Source organism: Chiloscyllium plagiosum, chromosome 35 (assembly GCF_004010195.1).
Source record: "Chiloscyllium plagiosum isolate BGI_BamShark_2017 chromosome 35, ASM401019v2, whole genome shotgun sequence".
NCBI lineage: Eukaryota > Metazoa > Chordata > Chondrichthyes > Orectolobiformes > Hemiscylliidae > Chiloscyllium > Chiloscyllium plagiosum.
Genome location: NC_057744.1, coordinates 38982836 through 39002977, shown reverse-complemented (window position 1 = coordinate 39002977; position 20142 = coordinate 38982836). Strand labels below are relative to the sequence as shown.

The 20142-nt window shown below is 42.4% G+C and overlaps 1 protein-coding gene across 1 annotated transcript in view; it reads right to left on the bottom strand.

The window, feature by feature from the left end:
- LOC122540761 (suppressor of tumorigenicity 14 protein-like) overlaps window positions 1–20142 on the bottom strand; it is a 121133-nt gene that overhangs the window by 66725 nt on the left and 34266 nt on the right. The window contains exons 2-8 of the mRNA XM_043676959.1: window positions 15174–15333; window positions 11575–11705; window positions 11232–11302; window positions 10579–10742; window positions 2358–2393; window positions 1889–2123; window positions 623–762 (exon numbers count right to left, since the gene is read on the bottom strand). Of these exons, the coding sequence (XP_043532894.1) occupies window positions 623–762; window positions 1889–2123; window positions 2358–2393; window positions 10579–10742; window positions 11232–11302; window positions 11575–11705; window positions 15174–15333 (937 nt within the window). The remainder of the gene's footprint in view (window positions 1–622; window positions 763–1888; window positions 2124–2357; window positions 2394–10578; window positions 10743–11231; window positions 11303–11574; window positions 11706–15173; window positions 15334–20142) is intronic.

The window sequence follows — 20142 nt, the reverse complement described above, 5'->3', positions numbered from 1 at the left end:
AAAATTTTCAGCACATCAGCTTCCTCTATCTCTATCCATTCCAGCATGCACACCTGCTCTTCAAAGGTTTCATTCACTACAAAGTTCATTTCTTTCGTAAAGACAGAAGCAAAAAACTCATTTAGGGCTTCCCCTACCTCCTCAGACTCCACACACAAGTTCCTAAGCTATTCCTGATCGGCCCTATTCTTTCTTTGACCATTCTCTTATTCCTCTCACAAGTGTAAAATGCCTTTGTGTTCTCCCTAATCCGTTCTGCCAAGCCTTTCTTGTGCCCCCTCCTGGCTCTCCTCAGACCATTTTTGAGCTCCTTCCTTGCCTGCCTGTAATCCTCTAGAGCCGAGCTTGACCCTAGCTTCCTCCACCTTATGTAAGCTACCTTCTTCCTTTTGACGAGAAGCTCCACCGCTCTCGTCATCCAAGGTTCCTTTATCTTACCCCTTCTTGCCTGTCTCACAGGGACATATTTATTCATCACTCGCAACAACTGTTCCTTAAACAGTCTTCACATGTCTATAGTGCCTTTACCATGGAACAATCGCTCCCAGTCCATAATTCCTAGCTCATGTCTAATCGCATCATAGTTTCCTCTTCCCCAATTAAATAATGGCATTTTTCTTACCTTTAGTTTCTGGAATCTGTTTGAACTCTGCTTTAAATCCTGGGTAATTCTCATCTTCATCAGTTATCAGAGTTACAAGCATCACATTGCGAGAGGACATCAACTTGAGTGCATTTGTTGGAGGATAGATACCACAGCGCCTGTTAGCAAGAATCAATAAAAGTACAGGTTTAATTAATGTCTCTGATACATCTCATTTGTTTTGTAGTTCGTGCACCAGTTTTGCCTGTAAGTGACATCAACTGTGGAGCTTTCTATCACACTAGCTTTGAAAAAAAAAAATGACTCCACCAGTAGATTGAACTGTTGGAGGATCAGTTCTGAGGGAGTGGCACACTGTTGGAGGGCTGGTGTGGAGGGAGTGCTGCACGGTGGAGGGTGGGTGTTGAGGAAGTGTCATACTGTCAGAAGTCCGGTGTTATGAGAGTGCCGCACTGTTGGATGGTTGGTACCTTGGGTGCACCACACTGTCAGTTTCACACCCCAACACTCTCGTTTATATAAAGCATGACTCAAGGTATGCTCACAAGCCATAGGTATTCACAAGAAATTAATCAATGGGATTTATACTGTGATGTCAGGATGTCTCAAAACATTGTGCAGATGCTGAAATATTTTTTGAAATAGTCACTAACGTGCTGGAAATAATCATACAGCTAATTTGCACACAAAGTTCAAACAGTGCTGTGATCAATCAACACTGACCCTCCAACAGTGTGGTGCACCCAAGGTACCAACCGTCCAATAGTGCGGCACTCCCATAACACTGGACTTCTGACAGTATGACACTCCCTCAATACCCACCCTCCACCGTGCAGCACTCCCTCCACACCAGCCCTCCAACAGTGTGCAAAATCTCTCAGAACTGACCCTCTGACAGTGCAGCATTCCCTTCAGTACCGATCAACAGTGCAGCCCATCTGCAACACTAACCCTGGTGTCTTATCTGGATTATGTTGACGCTAAAGATGCCCCTGACCCAGATTGTAGATTACTATTTGAGAAACTTTTACCTAAGTCCAAAATTCCCTGAAAACATGAGCATGGAAATCACTCAATGAAGGATGTCCCTCACCAAGGACATCCTTTTCTTGTCCAAGAGAGGTTTGCCATATTGAAGGAGATATAGGATGAGTTGTAGTCTAAAACCAGTCAGGAAATAATGGATTATACAAATTCAAAACTGCATGTAGGCAATGATTCAACCAATGTAAAGGTATGTCTTAACTAGGGGAGCTTCCATGCAGCCTGCAACTCTATACTTACTCTGTTATTTCACGTTTTTCAATTGGGCTCAGTGAGTCATAAACTGTGACAAAGTCATTCTGGCAGGTTTTTTCCAGGTCAAAGGTCACAAAGTTGAGTTCCAGGATATGGTCAGGATCTGCTCGTATTGCCCACTGACACCAGGAGTTGGCAGGGTAGGGAGAATTTGGAAAACCCGGTGAAGTGAATGTGCCAATCTTTCCAGGTACTGCATGCAGGTCAAAAGAGCAGCTTTCTGTCAGAGAAAATGAAAGAATTATAAAACACTGGCACTGGCCCACTCCTCCCATATCACCAAAGAACAGCAGATATTAGATCCAAATCCAGTCCCCACAACCAAACACCAAAAGTTCTGCCCACATTCCCTACTCCTCCATCAAAATCTCTAACCCAACGCCTCAACCACTGCCAATAGAATTGATAACATGAACTACAGCTTCTACTCAGAGTTAGTGTTCGGAGAACTTACTGTCCTTTGGAGGCTTCACCTTTCTTGGATCAGCACCTGAAAATACAAAGTGTAAGTATCAACACTGGGAAATAAAGCTGTCCCACCTCCACCACACCTCATATTCGCAGACAACATTGTCCAAACACTCCCCCCACTACTGCCCTCCTTCCTCTTCAAACCATCAAACCCTACATTGCCCATCAGTAATAGTATCCATGCATCCTCTCTGCTTCCCAAATCCCCTCCATGACAATCCTTGCCCTGCCCAGCCCCACAATACCAACCTTCTCTCCTCCAGCCAACCTTCTGACTGTCCATACCCAACAATCGAGGACTAGAGTATTGACTGACCCACTTACTTCTTTGTCCTGACTTCCCTGTGGCAGCAATCCTGCCAAACCTCTTTCTCTGAAGAGTCACTGACAGCTGCTCTCTCATCTGGAATATCACATTGGATAAGGCATTATATCATCACTGCATTTTAAATGGGAGATTTTGACAGACCAGGTCTCAGGACAGGCCAGTAGGAAGGGAAGGTGGCTCAATGGTTAGCACTACTGTCTCACAGCAACGGGGACCTGAGTTCTATTCCACCCTGTGTGGAGTTTGCAGTTTCTCCCCGTTTTTGCGTAGGTTTTCTTCAGGTGCTCTAGTTTCCTCCCACAATCCAAAGATGTGCAAGTTAGGTAGATTGGCCATGCTAAAATTGCCTTTCGTGTCCAGGGATGTGGAGGTGGTGAGGTGGATTAGCCATGGGAAATGAAAAGTTACAGGGATAAGAGTATGGGGGAAAAGTCTGAGTGAGATGCTTTTCGGAGAGTCTATGTGGACTTGTTGGGCTGAAAAGCCTGTTTCCAAACTGTAGCGATTCTACTCTATTCTATGAAAGCTATTGTTGGAGATGATCTGACAATGAGCAGATCAGTAAACTGTAGGAGATTGATCCACCCAGATAGCCACAGTGAAAATAAAAAGATAGATAGATAAAAGATGGTTCTGATTCAGAAAAGAGCAAGTTGATCAGAAAAAAGCAGATGATGGCAAGTCAGAGAACAAAGCAACTCTTAAGAATTAAATTGAATTTATTTCAATGCAAGAGGTCTTATAGGCAAGGCTGATGAACTCACAACATCTATGGGGCTAGGCTGTCATTGCTATTACCGAAGCTTGGCTGAGGGAAGATCAGGACCAGCAGCTCATGTTCCAAGTTTTAGATGTTATAGGAAGGATAGAAAAAGTGGCAAGAGATAACTAGGGAGAGAATAGGACCCATTAAAGATCAGCAAGACCATCTATGTGTGGAATTGCAGGAGATGAGAGAAATACTAAATAAGTATTTTGCATTAGTGTTTACTGTGGAGAAGGATATGGAACATAAAAAAAAGTGGGGAATCAAATGGTGATATCTTGCAAAATGTCCAAACTACAGAGGTGGTGGTGCTGAATGTTTTAAAATGCATAAAAGTGGATAAATCCACAGCACCTGATAAGTGTACCTTGGAACTCTGTAGGAAGCTACGGAAGTGATTGCCAGGCTGCTGGTTGAGATATTTGTATCATCATCAATAGCTACATGGGGTGCTGAAAGACTGGGGATTGGCTAATGTGGTGCCACTATTTAATACAAGGTGATAAGGAAAGCCAGGGAACTATACACCAGTGAGCCTGACATTGGTGGTGGGCAGGTTGTTGAAGGGACTCCTGAGGGACAGGACTTACACGAATTTGGAAAGGCAAGGACTGATTAGGGATAGTCAACATGGTTTTGTGCCAGAGAATTGTGTTTCACTAACTTGACTGAGTTTTTTGAAGGAGTAATGAAGAGAGTCAATGAGGTCAAATCAGTGAACATGATCTTCAGTAAGGCATTCAACAAGGTTCCTTATGGTAGATTGTTATCAAGGTTAGATCACGTGGAATACAGGGATAACTCATCATTTGGGTAAGAGGTAGGAGGCAGAGGGTGGTGGTGGAGGCTTACTTTTCCAACTCACTAGGCCTATGACCAGCGGTATGCCACAAGGATCGGTGCTGGGTCTACTGCTTTTTGTTATGTATACATATAAAGGGCTTGGATATGAACATAGGAGGTATGGTTACTAGGTTTGTAGATGACACCAAAATTAAAGGTGTAGTGGACAGTGAAGGAGGTTACCTCAGATTACAATGAGATTTTGATGAGATGGGCCAACGGGCTGAGGAGTGCCAAATGAAGTTTAATTTAGATAAATGTGAGGTGCTGCATTTTGGCATGGAAAATCAGTGCAGGACACATGCACTTAATCATCATAGAATCCCTACAGTGTGGAAACAGGTCATTACCGACCCTCTGAAGAGTATCCCACCAAGATCCATTCTCCTACCCCTATTACTCTACATTTTCCCTGATTAATGCACCAAATCTACACATCCCTGAATACTACGGGCAATTTAGCATGGCCAATTCACCCAACCTGCACATCTCTGGACAGTGGGAGGAAACCGGAGCACCCAGAGGAAACTCACACAGAAACTCCACATTGATAGTCAGCAGAGGGTGGAAACGAACCCAGGACCCTGGCGCTGTGAGGCAGCAGTGCTAACCACTGAGCCACAGTGCTGCCCATTAATGATAAGGTCCTAGGGAGTGTTGCTAAACAAAGAGACCTTGGAGTGCAGGTTCATATTTCCTTCAAAGTGGAGTCGCAGGTCGACAGGATAGTGAAGCCTTTATTGGTCAGTACATTGAGTACAGGATTTGGGAGGTCATGTTGTGGCTGTACAGGACATTGGTTAGGCCACTGTTGAAATACCGCATGCTGCTCTGGGCTCATTGCTATCGGAAGGATGTTGTAAATCTTTTCTGAATGCTTTCAAATTTCACCAGAGTGTTGCTAGGTTTGAGGGTTTGAGCTATAGGGAAAGCCTGGATAGACTGGGGCTATTTTCCCTGGAGTATTAGAGGCTGAGGTTATTGAGGTTGAGAACATCATGTGGGGCATGGATAGGGTAAATAGACAAGGTATTTTCCCTGTGTTGGGGGAGTCTAAAATTAGAGAGAATAGGTCTAAGGTGAGAGGGAAAAGATTTAAAAGGGATCTATGGGCCAAATTTTTCACACAGAGGGTGATAGAATCAGCTACCAGAGGAAGTGGTGAAGGCTGGTACGATTACAACATGTAAAAGGCATCTGGTTGTGCATATGAATAGGAAGGGTTTAAAGGGTATGGGCCAAATGCTGTCATATGGGACTAGATTTATTCAGGATATGTGGTCGGCATAGACCGAAGAGTCTGTTTCCATGTTTTATATCTCTTAAGGCTCTATGAGAGGAAGTTGATTAAGGAAAACCTTACTACTGTAATTAGAGAAGATATTCTTGAGGAATCATTTACTGAAATTATATGGGTTGAAATTAGAAATAAGAAAGGGATGATCACCTTGATGGGACTGTACTATAGGCTCCCCAATAGTCAGAGGGAAATTGAGAAGCAACCATGTTGAAAGATCTCAAATATATGTAAGAATAATAAGGTTGCAATAATAGGGGATTTTGACATTTCAAACATGGACTGGGACTGTCAGAGTGTTAACAGCTGCGATGGTGAAGAATTTGTGAAATGTATTCAAGAAAAGTTTCATTATTGATATGAAAATATTCCTACTACAAAAGGAGCAAAATGTGACCTTCTCTTGGGAAATAAGGCAGGGCAAGTGACTGAAGTGTTAGTTGGGGAACACTTTGGGACTAGTGATCATAATACTGTTAGTTTTAAAATAGTTTTAAAAAGTCATCCATAAAAGTTAAAAGTTTTCAGTTGGAGTAAGGCAAATTTTAAGATTATGAAACAAGAACTTTCTAAAGTTGATTGGAGTAGATTGTTCACAGGTAAAGGGACAACTGACAAGTGGCAGGCTTCAAAAGTGTGATAGTGAGCGTTCGGAAGCATTATGTTCCTGTCAGAGCGAAAGGCAAGGCTGGTAAGATTAGGGAACAATGAATGAATAAAGTTATTAAAGTTCTAGTCAAAAATGAACCAATCATACATCAGATTTGAATCCAGTTTTCCAAATGAATCTCAAGAGTGTAAAATGTGTAAAGGTGTTCTTAAGGAGGAAATCAAGACAGCAAAGAGGAGATATGACATAGCCCTGGCAGATAAGGTTAAAAGAAAATCCAGCATGATTCTATAAATATATTAAGAGCAACTGGAGACAGTAAGACCTGAAAATATCATCGAGGTTGTCTGTGTGTTGAACCTCAGAAAATGGCAGACATGGTAAATGAATATTTTGCATCAGTTTGTACTGTTGAGAAAGAAATGAAGGCTAGAGAACTCAGGGAAATAAATAATGTTTTGAAAGCAGCTCACATTACAGAAGAGGAAGTACTGGAGATCTTAGAAATCAAAGGTAGATAAATCTCCAGAATCTAATCAAGTGTATTCCAAGATGTCATGGAAAGTTAGGGAGGAAATTGCAGTCCCTCTAGCAGAAATATGTGTAATGTCTATAAATGCAGGTGAAGTACTGGAGGACGGCTAATATTGTGCCATTGTTTAAGAAAGACTGTAAAGAGAAACCTCAAAACTATAGACCTTTAAGTCTGACATTGGTGAAGGGTAAGTTGTTGGAGGTGATTCTGAAATTGGATTTACATGCATTTGGAGGGGCAAGGATTGATTAGGGATAGTCAGCATGGTTTTGGGTAAGGAAAATCATGTGTCTCAAACTTGACTGAGTTTTCTTTTAATTAAGTAACCAAAGAGATTGAAAGATGGAAGGATTTTCAGAGAGGAAGCTTCAGACATCTGAAAGCCTCTCCTTTCATCATCATCCTTTGACTGTGGCAGGAAAGTCTTTCATATTTTAAGTCGGAGGGAAAATACTTCTAGTGCGGAGGACAATGTATATAGGTTGCTGGCTGTGGTTATTGGAGATGAGTCATCTCAGCTCCAGGACATCCCTCCAGGAACTCCTCAGGTGTATAACGAAGTTGGTACTGGTTAGGTCAGTGGAGGTGAGATGGAGCTGAAGAGGGGTGGTTTTCATTCCACCAGCAGTGTTGCAGCAAAGGGCCATCAGGCCTATGGCAGAGGACTTAAGAGGGACTGCAAAGTTGGATACTTTGTACATTTTTTCATTTTTCTGCCTTTATATTGTGTTCTGGTTTATTTTTCTGTGTTTTAAGATGGCACCGTATGGAGTGGCGACACTATACACCACTTCACTGTACTCTGTGACAAGATACATGTGACAAAAAATAATTTAAATTAAATCAGATTGTTAAGAGCAGAACGGTAGACCTTGTTTACTTGGACATTAGTAAAGTCTTTGACAAAATTCCACACTGTAGACTAATTAGTAAAGTTAGATTACATGGGATTCAGGGTGAGCTTGCCAACTGGATATAAAATTAGCTTTATGGTGGGAAACAGACAGTATTCATGAAGAGTTATTTATCAGAATGAAGGCCTGTTACCAGGGGTGCTCCACTGGATCCACTTTTGTCATTTATATAAATGATTTGGATAAGGATTTGGGAGGCATATTTAGTAAATTTGCAGATGACACCAAAATTGGTGGTAAAGTAAATAGTACTCTTAGATAGCCACCTTCACTAAGAGATCTTGATCAATTTGGTTAATGGGCTAAGGTGTGGCAGATAAAGTTTAATTTGGATAAAATGGAGGTATTGCAAACAAGGACAGGATTATACAATTAATGTTAGGGGCCTGGGTAGTGTTATACAATGCTGAAAATGTGTTGCTAGAAAAGCGCAGCAGGTCAGGCAGCAGCCAAGGAACAGGAGAATCGACGTTTCGGGCATAAGCCCTTCTTCCTGAAGAAGGGCTTATGCCCGAAATGTCGATTTTCTGTTCCTTGGATGCTGCCTGACCTGCTGCGCTTTTCCAGCAACACATTTTCAGCTCTGATCTTCAGCATCTGCAGCCCTCAGTTTCTCTCTAGTGTTATACAACAGAGAGACCTAGAGTTTCAGGTACAGAATTCTTTGAAACTTGCATCACAAGTAGACAAGGTGGTTAAGGAGGCATTTAGCATGTTTGTCTTTATTGCTCACAACTTTTGAGTATCGGAGTTGGGACATCATGTTGAGGTTGTACTGGACACTGGTGAAGCCTCTTCTTGGAGTACTGTGGCAGTTCTGATCACCATAGAATCCCTACAGTGTAGAAGCAGGTCATTCGACCCATCGAGTCTAAACCAACTGACCAAAAGTCATTTCACCCAGATCCACCCCATCCCTGTAACCCTGCATTTCCCATAGCCAATCCACTTCGCCTGCATTGAACCCATGTCCCTGGCACTGCGAGGCACCATGGCACAGTTATAGGGAGGACATTATTAAACTGGAGAAGGTTCAGAAAAGATTTGCCAGGAATGGATGGTTTGAGAAATAAAAGTAGACTTGGACTCTTTCACTGGAGTGTAGGCAATTTTGGGGTGATTTTATTGAGGTTTATAAAATCATGAGGTGCATAACAAGACTCTTTCCCCTAGGGTCGGGTGTTCAAAACTAGGGGGTATACTTTTAGGGTGAGAGGAGAAAGATTTCAAAAAGAATGAGGGCAACTTCTTTTTTAATCACACAACGGTTTTTGTGTGGATTGAACTGCCAGAGAAAGTGGTGGTTGCAGGTACAGTTACAATGTTTAAAAGACATTTGGATAATTTCATGATTTGAAAAGGTTTGAAGGATTATTTGCCAACCGCTGGCAGGTGAGACTACTTCAGTTTGGGAACATGATTGACATGGTTGGACCGTCGAGTCTGTTTCCATGCCATATGACTCTAACGACAAGACAAAGAGTCAATCGTGGCTTTCAGGAAATAAAAAGAGGAGTCAGTCAACCCTGGTCACAGAAGATGTTGTTTGAGAATTTGATTATATCGTTTCGGTGCTGAGATGAATTAAGTGAGGTGAATTAAGTGATCTTGGAGAGGTAAGCAAGAAGAGAGGAAAGCAGCACAATAGGCCATCTAAGACTCAAATGAGAAAACTTCTTCAGATCTGTGTCCCCAACTATAATCCAGAGGCCTAGGCTAATGCTCTGGAAATATGGGTTTTCACATCACACTACAGTAGCTGGTGAAAATTTAAATTCAATAAATCTGGAATTGTAAGCTAGCTTCTGTAATAGCAACTATTAAACTATCAGTTGCTGATTGACCATCTGATTCACAACTGTCCTTTTGGAAAGGAAATCTGCTGTCTTTACTTGGTCTGGCCTACTGTGGACTCCAGATTTTTAAGTGTTTTTTGAAATGGTCTAGCAAGCTAATCAGTTCAAAGTTTATTAGGTATGGCAACAAATCACCAGTGATGCTTGCATTCCACAAAAGTATGAAAAAAATCTCCATGAGATCTTGGTTGGAGACGAGGATGCAGGGGTAGAGAGAGAGGTAGCAGACCACTAAGAGAAATGAAAGAGAACCGATAGCCCATCATAGTAGAATAATGAATAATTCCCAAAGGAGTCTGATGGTCATTACTGTTGTGCAGCCTGAGCTGCTGATTAATGGTTGAAGCAGTCATATACCAGACACATAGTACAGCACCTTTTACAAATGAGGAAATGAAATTGAGGGCTGTACTAGAAAAAAAATGCTCAGGTGTGGGAAAGGTTGCACAGATATGATTGCAGTTTAGGAGCAGCATTGTGGTCAAAGCAGAGCCATAGGTTAGACTGTCTGGAATTTGAAAGTGACTTGAAGAAGCCAGTTATATTATGGGCAAACAGAGGAAGTACAGAAGAAAAGAGGCTCGGGGTGCTTGCAGTGTAGGTGTGGGATACAAGAAGTGGTTGGATCATGGGAATGGAGAGGTCACATCAGATAAATTCAGGGCGTACCCATGAACATGAGGTTAATTTGTATACAGTTTTAGGGAGGCGATGACAGCACAGAACCCAGGAGAGTTCAAGAGGAATTGAAATGGACAACTGAAATGACAGAAGTTGATGATTCTGAGACCAAATGTTTGATTTAGGAAGAGAAGGGATGGAGAGAACATGGGGTGAAGTAAAGGCAAACATGGTAAATCAGAGAGATCTACTGGAAGGAGAGATTGGTACAAGAAAATAAAAAACAGTTTTAATTTAACAATTTCGCTCCTCACTTCTATTCAAGCAAATTTACAATTAAATGTTATAAATGCAGGGCCAGTTGCAGGACCTTCATTCAAACACTGTCACTTGCATTCCACTGAATACACTAGAAAAAAAAACCCAGTACTTACGATCAACCACCAACTGGGAAATCCTTAATGAACTAGAATGCATGTTTGTTTTAAACCTGCGGTTCCTCTGCTTTGATAAAGCTTCAATTCCTGCATCAAATTCAGCCTCATTCTCTGGTGGGACTCGGCATTCAAGCCAGTAATAAGCAATCACAGAGCCTTCGCTGCAGAGAAGAACAGAAACAGTTAGCTCAGACATCCTAATAATATGCAATAATAAGAAACAAAGTCCAAAGAACAGAGAACAGAAACCCAACTGAAGAGCAGCAACAAATTGTAAAGCCCCCAGGTTTAATTCTGAATAACCTCAGCACCCAGCTGGCAAGAACAGAAATCAAAGCTGAAAATGTGTTGCTGGAAAAGCGCAGCAGGTCAGGCAGCATCCAAGGAGCAGGATACTCCTCACTTTCTCCAAGAACAGAAATCAACCCAGGTTCAGGTTGTTCATCAGGATTCAGTGGCCCTTGGTGCAAAAGGCACAGAATTCATCAGATTAGCCTGTAATGTCACACTAAAAACAGGAGTCTGCCAACTGGCAATGGCCTGGCAAACCACACCCAGAGGGTCAGGACCAGCAACCATACACATTAAGAACCTGTTCTGTGACTGAGCCACCCAACCCAGCTGGGAATTATCTGTCTACGTGAGCATACCTGAATGCAGTGATTGTGGAACGAACGTAGTATGGAGCTATTCCTTCTACTCCCGTATAGGTTTCCTGAAGCTGAAGTATAGAAGAGAAAATTGAATTAAATCACCTTGTGTATTTTTACTGCAAAGATTTAATCTAAACCAAAAACGTTTAAACAGGCAGGCAATGAGTACTGCTGTGGGGTGACTGGAACTCATAACGTAAGGGCTGTGTGTGTAACAGCAATTTATGCCATTTCTGTCCCATGGGTGTTTAATGGGGACAGTGTAGAAAGAGCTTTACCCTGCATCTAATCCCATGCTGTTCCTGTCCTGCGAGTAGTTGATACATAAGCACAAACTCACCATTTCCTCCACTGTGGCTGCAAGTTTCTTAAATTCTTCAGAATCTGAATCCTCTAGCTCTTCCGTGAACTGGTGGTTGCTGATGTTAAGATAGCCACTGTACATTTTCTTAATTCGATTATCTGGGCGAACTGAGAGATGCAAACAAATAGTTAGCAATAAGAATAATTCATATCCAGGGTATCTCAACTGCTCCTCCTTCAGTCTCTAACTCTCCTCTACTGTTTTCTACAGCATACTGATCGACATTCATCTTGCCACCACTGAGTTTTATAGAAATCATGGAAGCTCTAAAGCAGACCATTCGACCCACACCAACCCTCCAAACAGCATTCCACCCGGACCCATTCCTCTACCCGATAACCCTGCATTTCCCAAGCCTAATTCACCTTATCTGCACTTCTTTGGACAGGGAGGAAACCCGAGCACCTGGGAGGAAACCCATGCAGACACGGAGAATGTGCAAATTCCACACATACAGTCTTCCAAGGGTGTAACTGAACCCAGGTTCATGATGCAGTGCTAACCACTCAGTCACCATGTGACCTCAACTTCTTGCAATCCTAAAAGTGTTTGGCCTTCTTCTCAGCCATTTCTATCCTTCATTTCTTCACTGACTCTATCATTCACCTACTTTTTCTGTGTATACTTGCATGTTGTCTTTGTTAAAATGATTATCAAATGTCCTTTTGAATGCCTCAATTGGTCATGCCTCTGTCACACTTCCAGACAGTAGACATGCAGGAGGCTGGAGGAACACAGCAAGCCAGGCATCATCAGATGGTGGAGAAATCAATGTTTCAGATATAATTCTTCAGGAATGGAGGTGGGATAGGGGGAGCTGCAGATAGGGGCGGGGGGGGAGGGTGCTGCAGTTTCAGGTGGGGAGAGGGACAGAATGGTGAGGTGAACACAGGTGGTTAGGTACAATGGGAGGAATGACTCATGCCTCCATTCCTGGTCTACTGTGTTCTTCCAGCCGCCTGCTGTCTACTTTGGATTCCAACATCTGCAGTTTTTTTTGTCTCTAACACTTCCTGACAGTGCCTTCCAGACCCATCCCACTCGCTATATGAAAGCCTTTTTCCTAGATCATATTAAGTGTGCACCATAAGACCACAAGACATAGCAACAAAATTAGGCCACTCAGTATGCTCCACATGGCTGATTTGATAATCCTGAACACCACTTTCCTGCTTTTTCCTCCCAATAACCCAAGGTTCACCTACACAGTAATAACCTGTGTATGTCAGCATGGAATTTACCTAATATCCCAGCCTTGACAGCCTTCTGTTGTAAAGAATTCCACAGACGTAACACCCTCAGAAGAAATCTCCCCTCATTTGTCTTAAATGGATGAGCCTTACTCTGAGATTATAGCCTCTGGTCCTAGACTCTCCCGTAAGCAATATTTCCTGTGTGGAATCTGCACAGTTGTGCATAAAAATATATTACATCTAATGTTACCACAAAGGGTATTGACATTTTTGCATCAATCCTGTCAAGAAAAGATTTACAAGGATGTTGCCAAGGTTGGAGGATTTGAATAGGCTAGGGCTGTTTTCCCTGGAGCGTTGGAGGCTGAAGGGTGACCTTATAGAGGTTTATAAAATCATGAGCGGCATGGATAGGATAAATAGACAAAGTCTCTTCCCTGGGGTTGGGGAGTCCAGAACCAAAGGGCATGGGTTTAGGGTGAGAGGGGAAAGATATGAGAGCGACATAAGGGGCAACGTTTTCACACAGAGGGTGGTGTGTGTATGGAATGAGCTGACAGAGGAAGTGGTGAAGGCTAGTACAATTGCAACATTTAAAAGACATCCGGAGTCATATATGAATAGGAAGGGTTTGTAGGGATACGGGGTGGGTGCTGGCAGGTAGGACGAGATTAGGTTGAGATATCTGATCGGCACAGACAAGTTGGACCTAAGGGTTTGTTTCCATGCTGTGCATCTCTATGACTCTATCTGTGATTCTAAGTCCACTAAGAATCTTGTATCTCCAATGAATTCAGGTCCAACTTATTCAACCTCACCTCATAAAGCTACTCCTCCATACCTGGAGTCAACATAATTAAACATCTCTGGATTGCTTCCAATGCCAGTGGGTGTTATCTTAAATAAAAGACGCACAATTGGTCACAGTGCCCTTATGTCCCAATCCATTTAAGTGAGCAAACAGTTACCTCCCATCTATTCTGTCCAGACCACTCATGATTTTGAAAACTTGGATCAGATCTCTTGTTAACCTTTTCTTCAAGGAGAACAGTCCCAACCTCTCCAATCTATCTTCATCCTCAGCTCTGGAACTATTTTTGCAAACCACTACTGCAGTCTCTCCAATGTATTTACATTCTTATCTTCAGTGTTCAGAACCATACACAATACTCAAGGAAGGTATGGTGGCTCAGTGGTTAGCACTGCTGCCTCTCAGCATCAGGGACCCAGGTTAGGTTCCAGCCTCAGTCTGTGTGGAGTTTGCACATTCTCCCCATGTCTGCGTCGGTTTCCTCCGACAACCCAAGAAGTGCAGTTTAGGTGAATTGGCCATGCTAAATTGCCCATAGTATTTTAGGATATGCAGGTTTGGTGCATTAGTCAGGGAAGAATGGTGGGTAATGGGTCTGGGTGGGATGTTCTTCAGAGGGTTGGTGTGGACCTGTTGGGCCAGATGGCTTGTTTCCATACGGTGGTAATTCTATGAAGTCCAACAAGTCCACACTGTAAGTAATCTAATCTAATCTAATCTAAGTATTTTATAAATTCAACCTTAATCTCTTGTTCTCTGCCACTATTAAAAAAACCCAGATACTAAACATCCTATTAACTGCTCTCTCCACCTATACTTCAATAATCTACATTTATATGCATCCTGCTCTATACATATCAGCTCCTGCAGCACTTTTGAACTGTAAGTCTTAATTTTATTTGTCTGTCCTTGTTCTTCCTACCAACATGCTGGTAAATGCACCTCACTTATCCACACTGAATTTCAGATACCACCATACTGCCCACTCCACCAACTTATCAAAGTCCTTTTGGAGTTGTGCATTGTTCTCCACTCAGTTATATTGCTTTCAGATTTTGTATTAGCAGCAAATTGAAATTGTACCCTGCACACCAAGATAATTTGTACACCAGGAAAAGCAAGAGTCTCAAGACCTAGAAACTTTCCTCTTGCCAAACAAAAAATTCACTATTATTTTGTTTCCTATTACTCAGTCAATTATGTATCCAATTTGCCACTGTCCTTTTCTTTCCATGAACTATATAGATTCTCGTTAGCCTGTGTGGTACTGTATTGATTACCTATGAAATCCATGCATCTTTCTGTTGCTTCTTCAAGAGCTCCAACAATTAAACATGCTTCCCAATGAGATACCCAAGCTGCCTTTTCTTATGGTCAGCTGGCCTAATATCTCCTTCTGAAACTTGGTGTCATAATTTGTTTGGTAACATCCCAGTTAAGCATTTCAGAATGTTTGCTGAGATTAAATACAGACTGGTTGTTGTTAGGATCGAGTTCCTTGTAACTTAATACTTAGAGGTTATGCTCTGAATATTCAACTCTGTTTTGTATGCGCTACGAGTTATACTTACAGTGAAAATGCCAAACAAGAAGTCCAATCATCAGAGAGAGGAGAGCAGCCCCAATTACCAGCCCCACGATTAGCTTCACCTCTTTTGGGTTGCGTTTCTCCAGTTCCTTCTGGTTACTTGCTGGAAGAAAGACCATTTCCTCAGCCAAACCATTGACTTCCTGAAAAAGCCAAGAAATTAAAGTTAAATACAACCAGGACCTGGGCACTATGCTACTTTTCCACAATTCCTCAGGCTCCCACTTTTTACATCATCAACACGAACTTTGAAAAATGTCAATCTTGCAGTATAATTAAATTTCGAAAGATGGGAGAAACATTGGCACAAAATTGGCCTAAAAAGAGCAAGAGGATTTAGTCAGTTCTGAGGAGGAATGCAACAAAATACAAGACATTATTAAATGTGCAAAATGGTCGTGTAATGACCAAACTCATGACAATATAGAAAAGTGACACTTTTATATGCATAATAATGTTAAAAACTGAATGAAAAGTGCAGGAAAAGTGATATCAATACACGAAAAACAGCTGATTGTGGAGTAGCTGGTGGATCTGCATTTATTTAAGTTTATTTTAGTTACATCAGTTAAATTATTAATGAATAAAGGCATGGCAGACTATCTTTGTACCATGGAGTGCACATCCTGTTCCTTGACACACTATGTGGAATAACCACATATGCAGGAAGGCTCATCAGTCGGAGCAGCTTGAGCTCCAAGTTTCAGATCCCATGTGACAACTGAAACCCTGTAGGCAATCAAGGGGAGCCAGCTATGCACTGTAAGAGTAGCAGGTGAATCGTACCTTCCAAACAGTATTCAATTTAAAATATTGTTGAGTACCTATAGCCTCATTGACCTCTCAGCTCTACAAGGGAGCAGATAGGGAAGGTAGTAGTAATGGGGGAATCGTGAAAGGAACAGGCAGACGTTCCATGTGGTTCCTAAATCCACAGTGACATGTTGTCTCCTCTGAAAGGATGGACGCAGAGGTCATTGTCCAAATTGATACCGACAAATGCTGATGAAGGCTCTGTACGCAGGAGGTTACAAATTGGTTGCAGGAGCTCAGAGATAATAATCTGCAGATGAATCCTGATGTCATGCTGTGGCGAGTACAGCAAGAGAAGGTTAGAACAGATGAGCGCTAAGTCCGAAAAGACAGTGGAGGAGGGAGGGCGTTAGTTTCCTGGAGTACTGGAACTAGGTTTGGGGAGTACAAACCTGTATAGTCTGGATGGGTTGTATCTGAACAAAGTCAGGATCAACATCCTTGCAGAAAAATTGCTAATAATACTGCGGAGGATAGAAACTAACTCAGTAGAGGTGAGAACCAGAAGATAATATCAGAGATTAATACCAAGCTGAAGAAAGAACTGGGAGAGACAGGCAGTACTGTAGTAACAAACAGTAAGGAGTTAGGTGGGATCAAAGTAAATTCAAATACAGTAAACTACAAGTTGGGTTTACCTCTCAGCATGCGAAAGCACAGAGCATGATAAATAGGTTAGTGAGCTGCAGATGAGGTCAGTGCATGGAAATATGATACGATTTGCAAACGTAATTCCTCTCTTCGAGAAAGGAAATAGGGAAATCCCCAGCAATTACAGACCAGTAAGTTTCACGTCTGTCGTCTGCAAGGTGTTATAAAGGATTCTGAGGGATAGCATTTATGACCATCTGGAAGAGCATGGCTTGATTAAATGCAGTCAACATGGCTTTGTGAGGGGCAGGACATGCCTCACAAACCTTATAGAGTTCTTTGAGAATGTGACTAGAAAAGTTGATGAGAGTCGAGCTGTGGATGTGGTGTATATGGATTTCAGCAAGGCATTTGATATGGTTCCCCATGGGAGGCTCATTCAGAAGGTCAGGAGGAATGGGATACAGGGGAACTTAGCTGTCTGGATACAGAATTGGCTGGCCAACAGAAGACAGCGAGTGGTATTAGAAAGAAAATATTCTGCCTGGAAGTCAGTGGTGAGTGGTGTTCCACAGGGCCCTGTCCTTGGGCCTCTACTCTTTGTAATTTTTATTAATGACTTGGATGAAGGGATTGAAGGATGGGCCAGCAAGTTTGCAGACGACACAAAGGTTGGAGGTGTCGTTGAAAGTATAGAGGGCTGTTGTAGGCTGCAGCGGGACATTGACAGGATGCAGAGATGGGCTGAGAGGTGGCAGATGGAGTTCAACCTGGATAAATCCGAGGTGATGCATTTTGGAAGGTCGAATTTGAAAGCTGAGTACAGGATTAAGGACAGGATTCTTGCCAGTATGGAGGAGCAGAGCGATCTTGGTGTGCAGATACATAGATCCCTTAACATGGCCACCCAAGTGGACAGGGTTGTTAAGAAAGCATATGGTGTTTTGGCTTTCATTAACAGGGGGATTGAGTTTAAGAGTCATGAGATCTTGTTGCAGCTCAATAAAAAGGGGTCATAGTTTTAAGCTGGTTGGAGGAAAGTATAGAGGCGATGTCAGAGGCGGGTTCTTTACACAAAGAGAGCATGCCAGCTGCAGTTGTGGAAGCAAGGTCATTGGGGACAATTAAGAGACTGCTGGACATGCATATAGTCACAGAAATTTGAGGGTGCATACATAAGGATCAATGATCAGCACAACATCGTGGGCTGAAGGGCCTGTTCTGTGCTGTACTGTTCTATGTTCTATAACAGAGACCTGGCTTAAAAAGGGCAAGACCCAAGGTGTGGGGAAATCATAGTCTTGATTAAGGAGAATATTGTAGTGCTGGAGAAAAAGCAAGGGTCAAGGGCAGAAACTATTTGATTGGAGCCAAGGAACACTAACAGTATTATTTATACTGCTGGGTGTATTCTACATATCACAAAATAAAATATAGCAAAAAATATTGCAAAGAAAATACAGAAAAGTGAAAAATTATAATGGGGGACTTTATACTATTACTGTCCATTTGATATTGAGTTAAAGGGCAGAGACCGGAAAGTTTTTTAAAGTGTGTTAAGAATGATTTTAATATTTCTCCGGTGCAAAGGATGAAGAATCTTTGCTGGATCTGGTTCTAGGGAATGAGATGGGGCAATGGACCAAAGGATGAAAGCTTAAGGGGCAGAGATCATTGTATCATAAAGGTTTAGGTTGACTGTGGAAGAGGATAAGGAATATTCCAGGGCAAAATTAATTAATTGAGTGAAAGGGATACAATTTCAGAGGCCTATGAACAGATAAATTAGAATCATACAGTCCTACAGCACAGAGACATGACCTTGAGCCCAAACTGGTCCATGCCAACCAAAATGTCCATTCACGCTAACCCCATTTCCCTGCACTTGGCCCATATCCTTCTAATCTTTCCTATCCATGTATTTGTCCAAATGCCTTTTAAACTTTGTTGATATACCTGCATCAGCCACTTCCACTGGCTGTTCATCCATATGGGTACCATCCTCTGTGTAAAAACGTTGCCCCTCAGGATCCCTTTTATTCTTTCCTCTCTAACCTTAAACTGATATTCTCTAATCCTCGATTCTCCAAAAAAGACTGAGTGCATTCACCCTATCCATACCTCTCATGATCGTATATACTTTTATAACATCCCTGCTCAGTCTCCCATGCTCGAAAGAAAGGAGGTCCTAGCTTGACTAATCTTTCCCTGTAACTCAGACTGTTGAGTGCAGGCAACATTCTTGGTAAGTTCCTTCTGCATCCTTTTCAGTTTAATAACATCCTTCCTATAGCAAAGCTGAACATAATAATCCATGTGCGCATTGTGGGTTCTGCGGCACATTGGTAATGTCCCTACTTTGGCTAGGCAATCCAGGTTTAAGTCCCAAATGCCCCAGAGGTGATTGATGGCATATCAAAGCAGGTTGACTAAAAATAGTTAAGGCAGCTTTTATAAGACGGTGTTAGCGTCTGTACCTCTGAGCCAGAAGATCCAGGTTCAAGTTCTACCTGCCACACGAAGGTGTTAGAACATGTTTAAACTGGTTGTTTTAAAAATAAAATGAGCTGACTTGAAAGAGGAGAAAGTTAAATACAAGTAAATTTCTACAAAGAGGAAAGGCAGATCAAGTAGATTGGACGGGGTGGTCTTTGTGCAGTGTGTCCAGGAAGCTTTTCTAACTCAGTATGTAGATTGTCCGACCAGAGGGGAGGCCATATTGGATTTGGTACTTGGTAACGAACTGGGACAAGTGATGGGCTTGTTAGTGAGTGAGCATTTGGTGATGGTGACCACAATTCTGTGACTTTCACCTTGGTTATGGAGAGAGATATGTGCGTGCAACAGGGCAGGTTTTACAATTGGGGGAAGGGTAAATACAATGCTGCAAGACAGGATCTGAGGAGCTGTCAGGGAAGGATGTTGTTGAAATGTGGAACTTTTTCAAGGAACAGAAACGACATGTCCTTGATATGTATGTACCTGTCAGGCAGGAAAGAGATGGTCGTGTGAGGGAACCTTGGTTGACGAGGGAGGTTGAATGTCTTGTAAGGAGGAAGAAGGAGGCTTACATAAGGTTGAGGAAACAAGGTTCAGACAGAGCGTTAGAGGGATACAGGATAGCCAGGAGGGAGCTGAAGAAAGAGATTAGGAGAGCTGAGAGAGGGCATGAAAAATCTTTGGCGGGTAGGATCAAGGATGATCCCAAGGCCTTTTATGCATATGTGAGAAACATGAGAATGACGAGAACGAGGGTAGGTCCGATCAAGGACAGTAGTGGGAGACTGTGTATTGAGCCGGAAGAGATAGGAGAGGTCTTGAATGAGTACTTTTCTTCAGCATTTATAAATGAGAGGGACCGTATTGTTGAAGAGGAGAGTATGAAGTGGACTGGTAAGCTAGAGGAGATACTTGTTAGGAAGGAAGATGTGTTGGACATTTTGAACAACTTGAGGATAGACAAGTCCCCCGGGCCTGACGGGATATATCCTAGGATTATGTGGGAAGCAAGAGAGGAAATTGCAGAACCGTTGGCAATGATCTTTTCA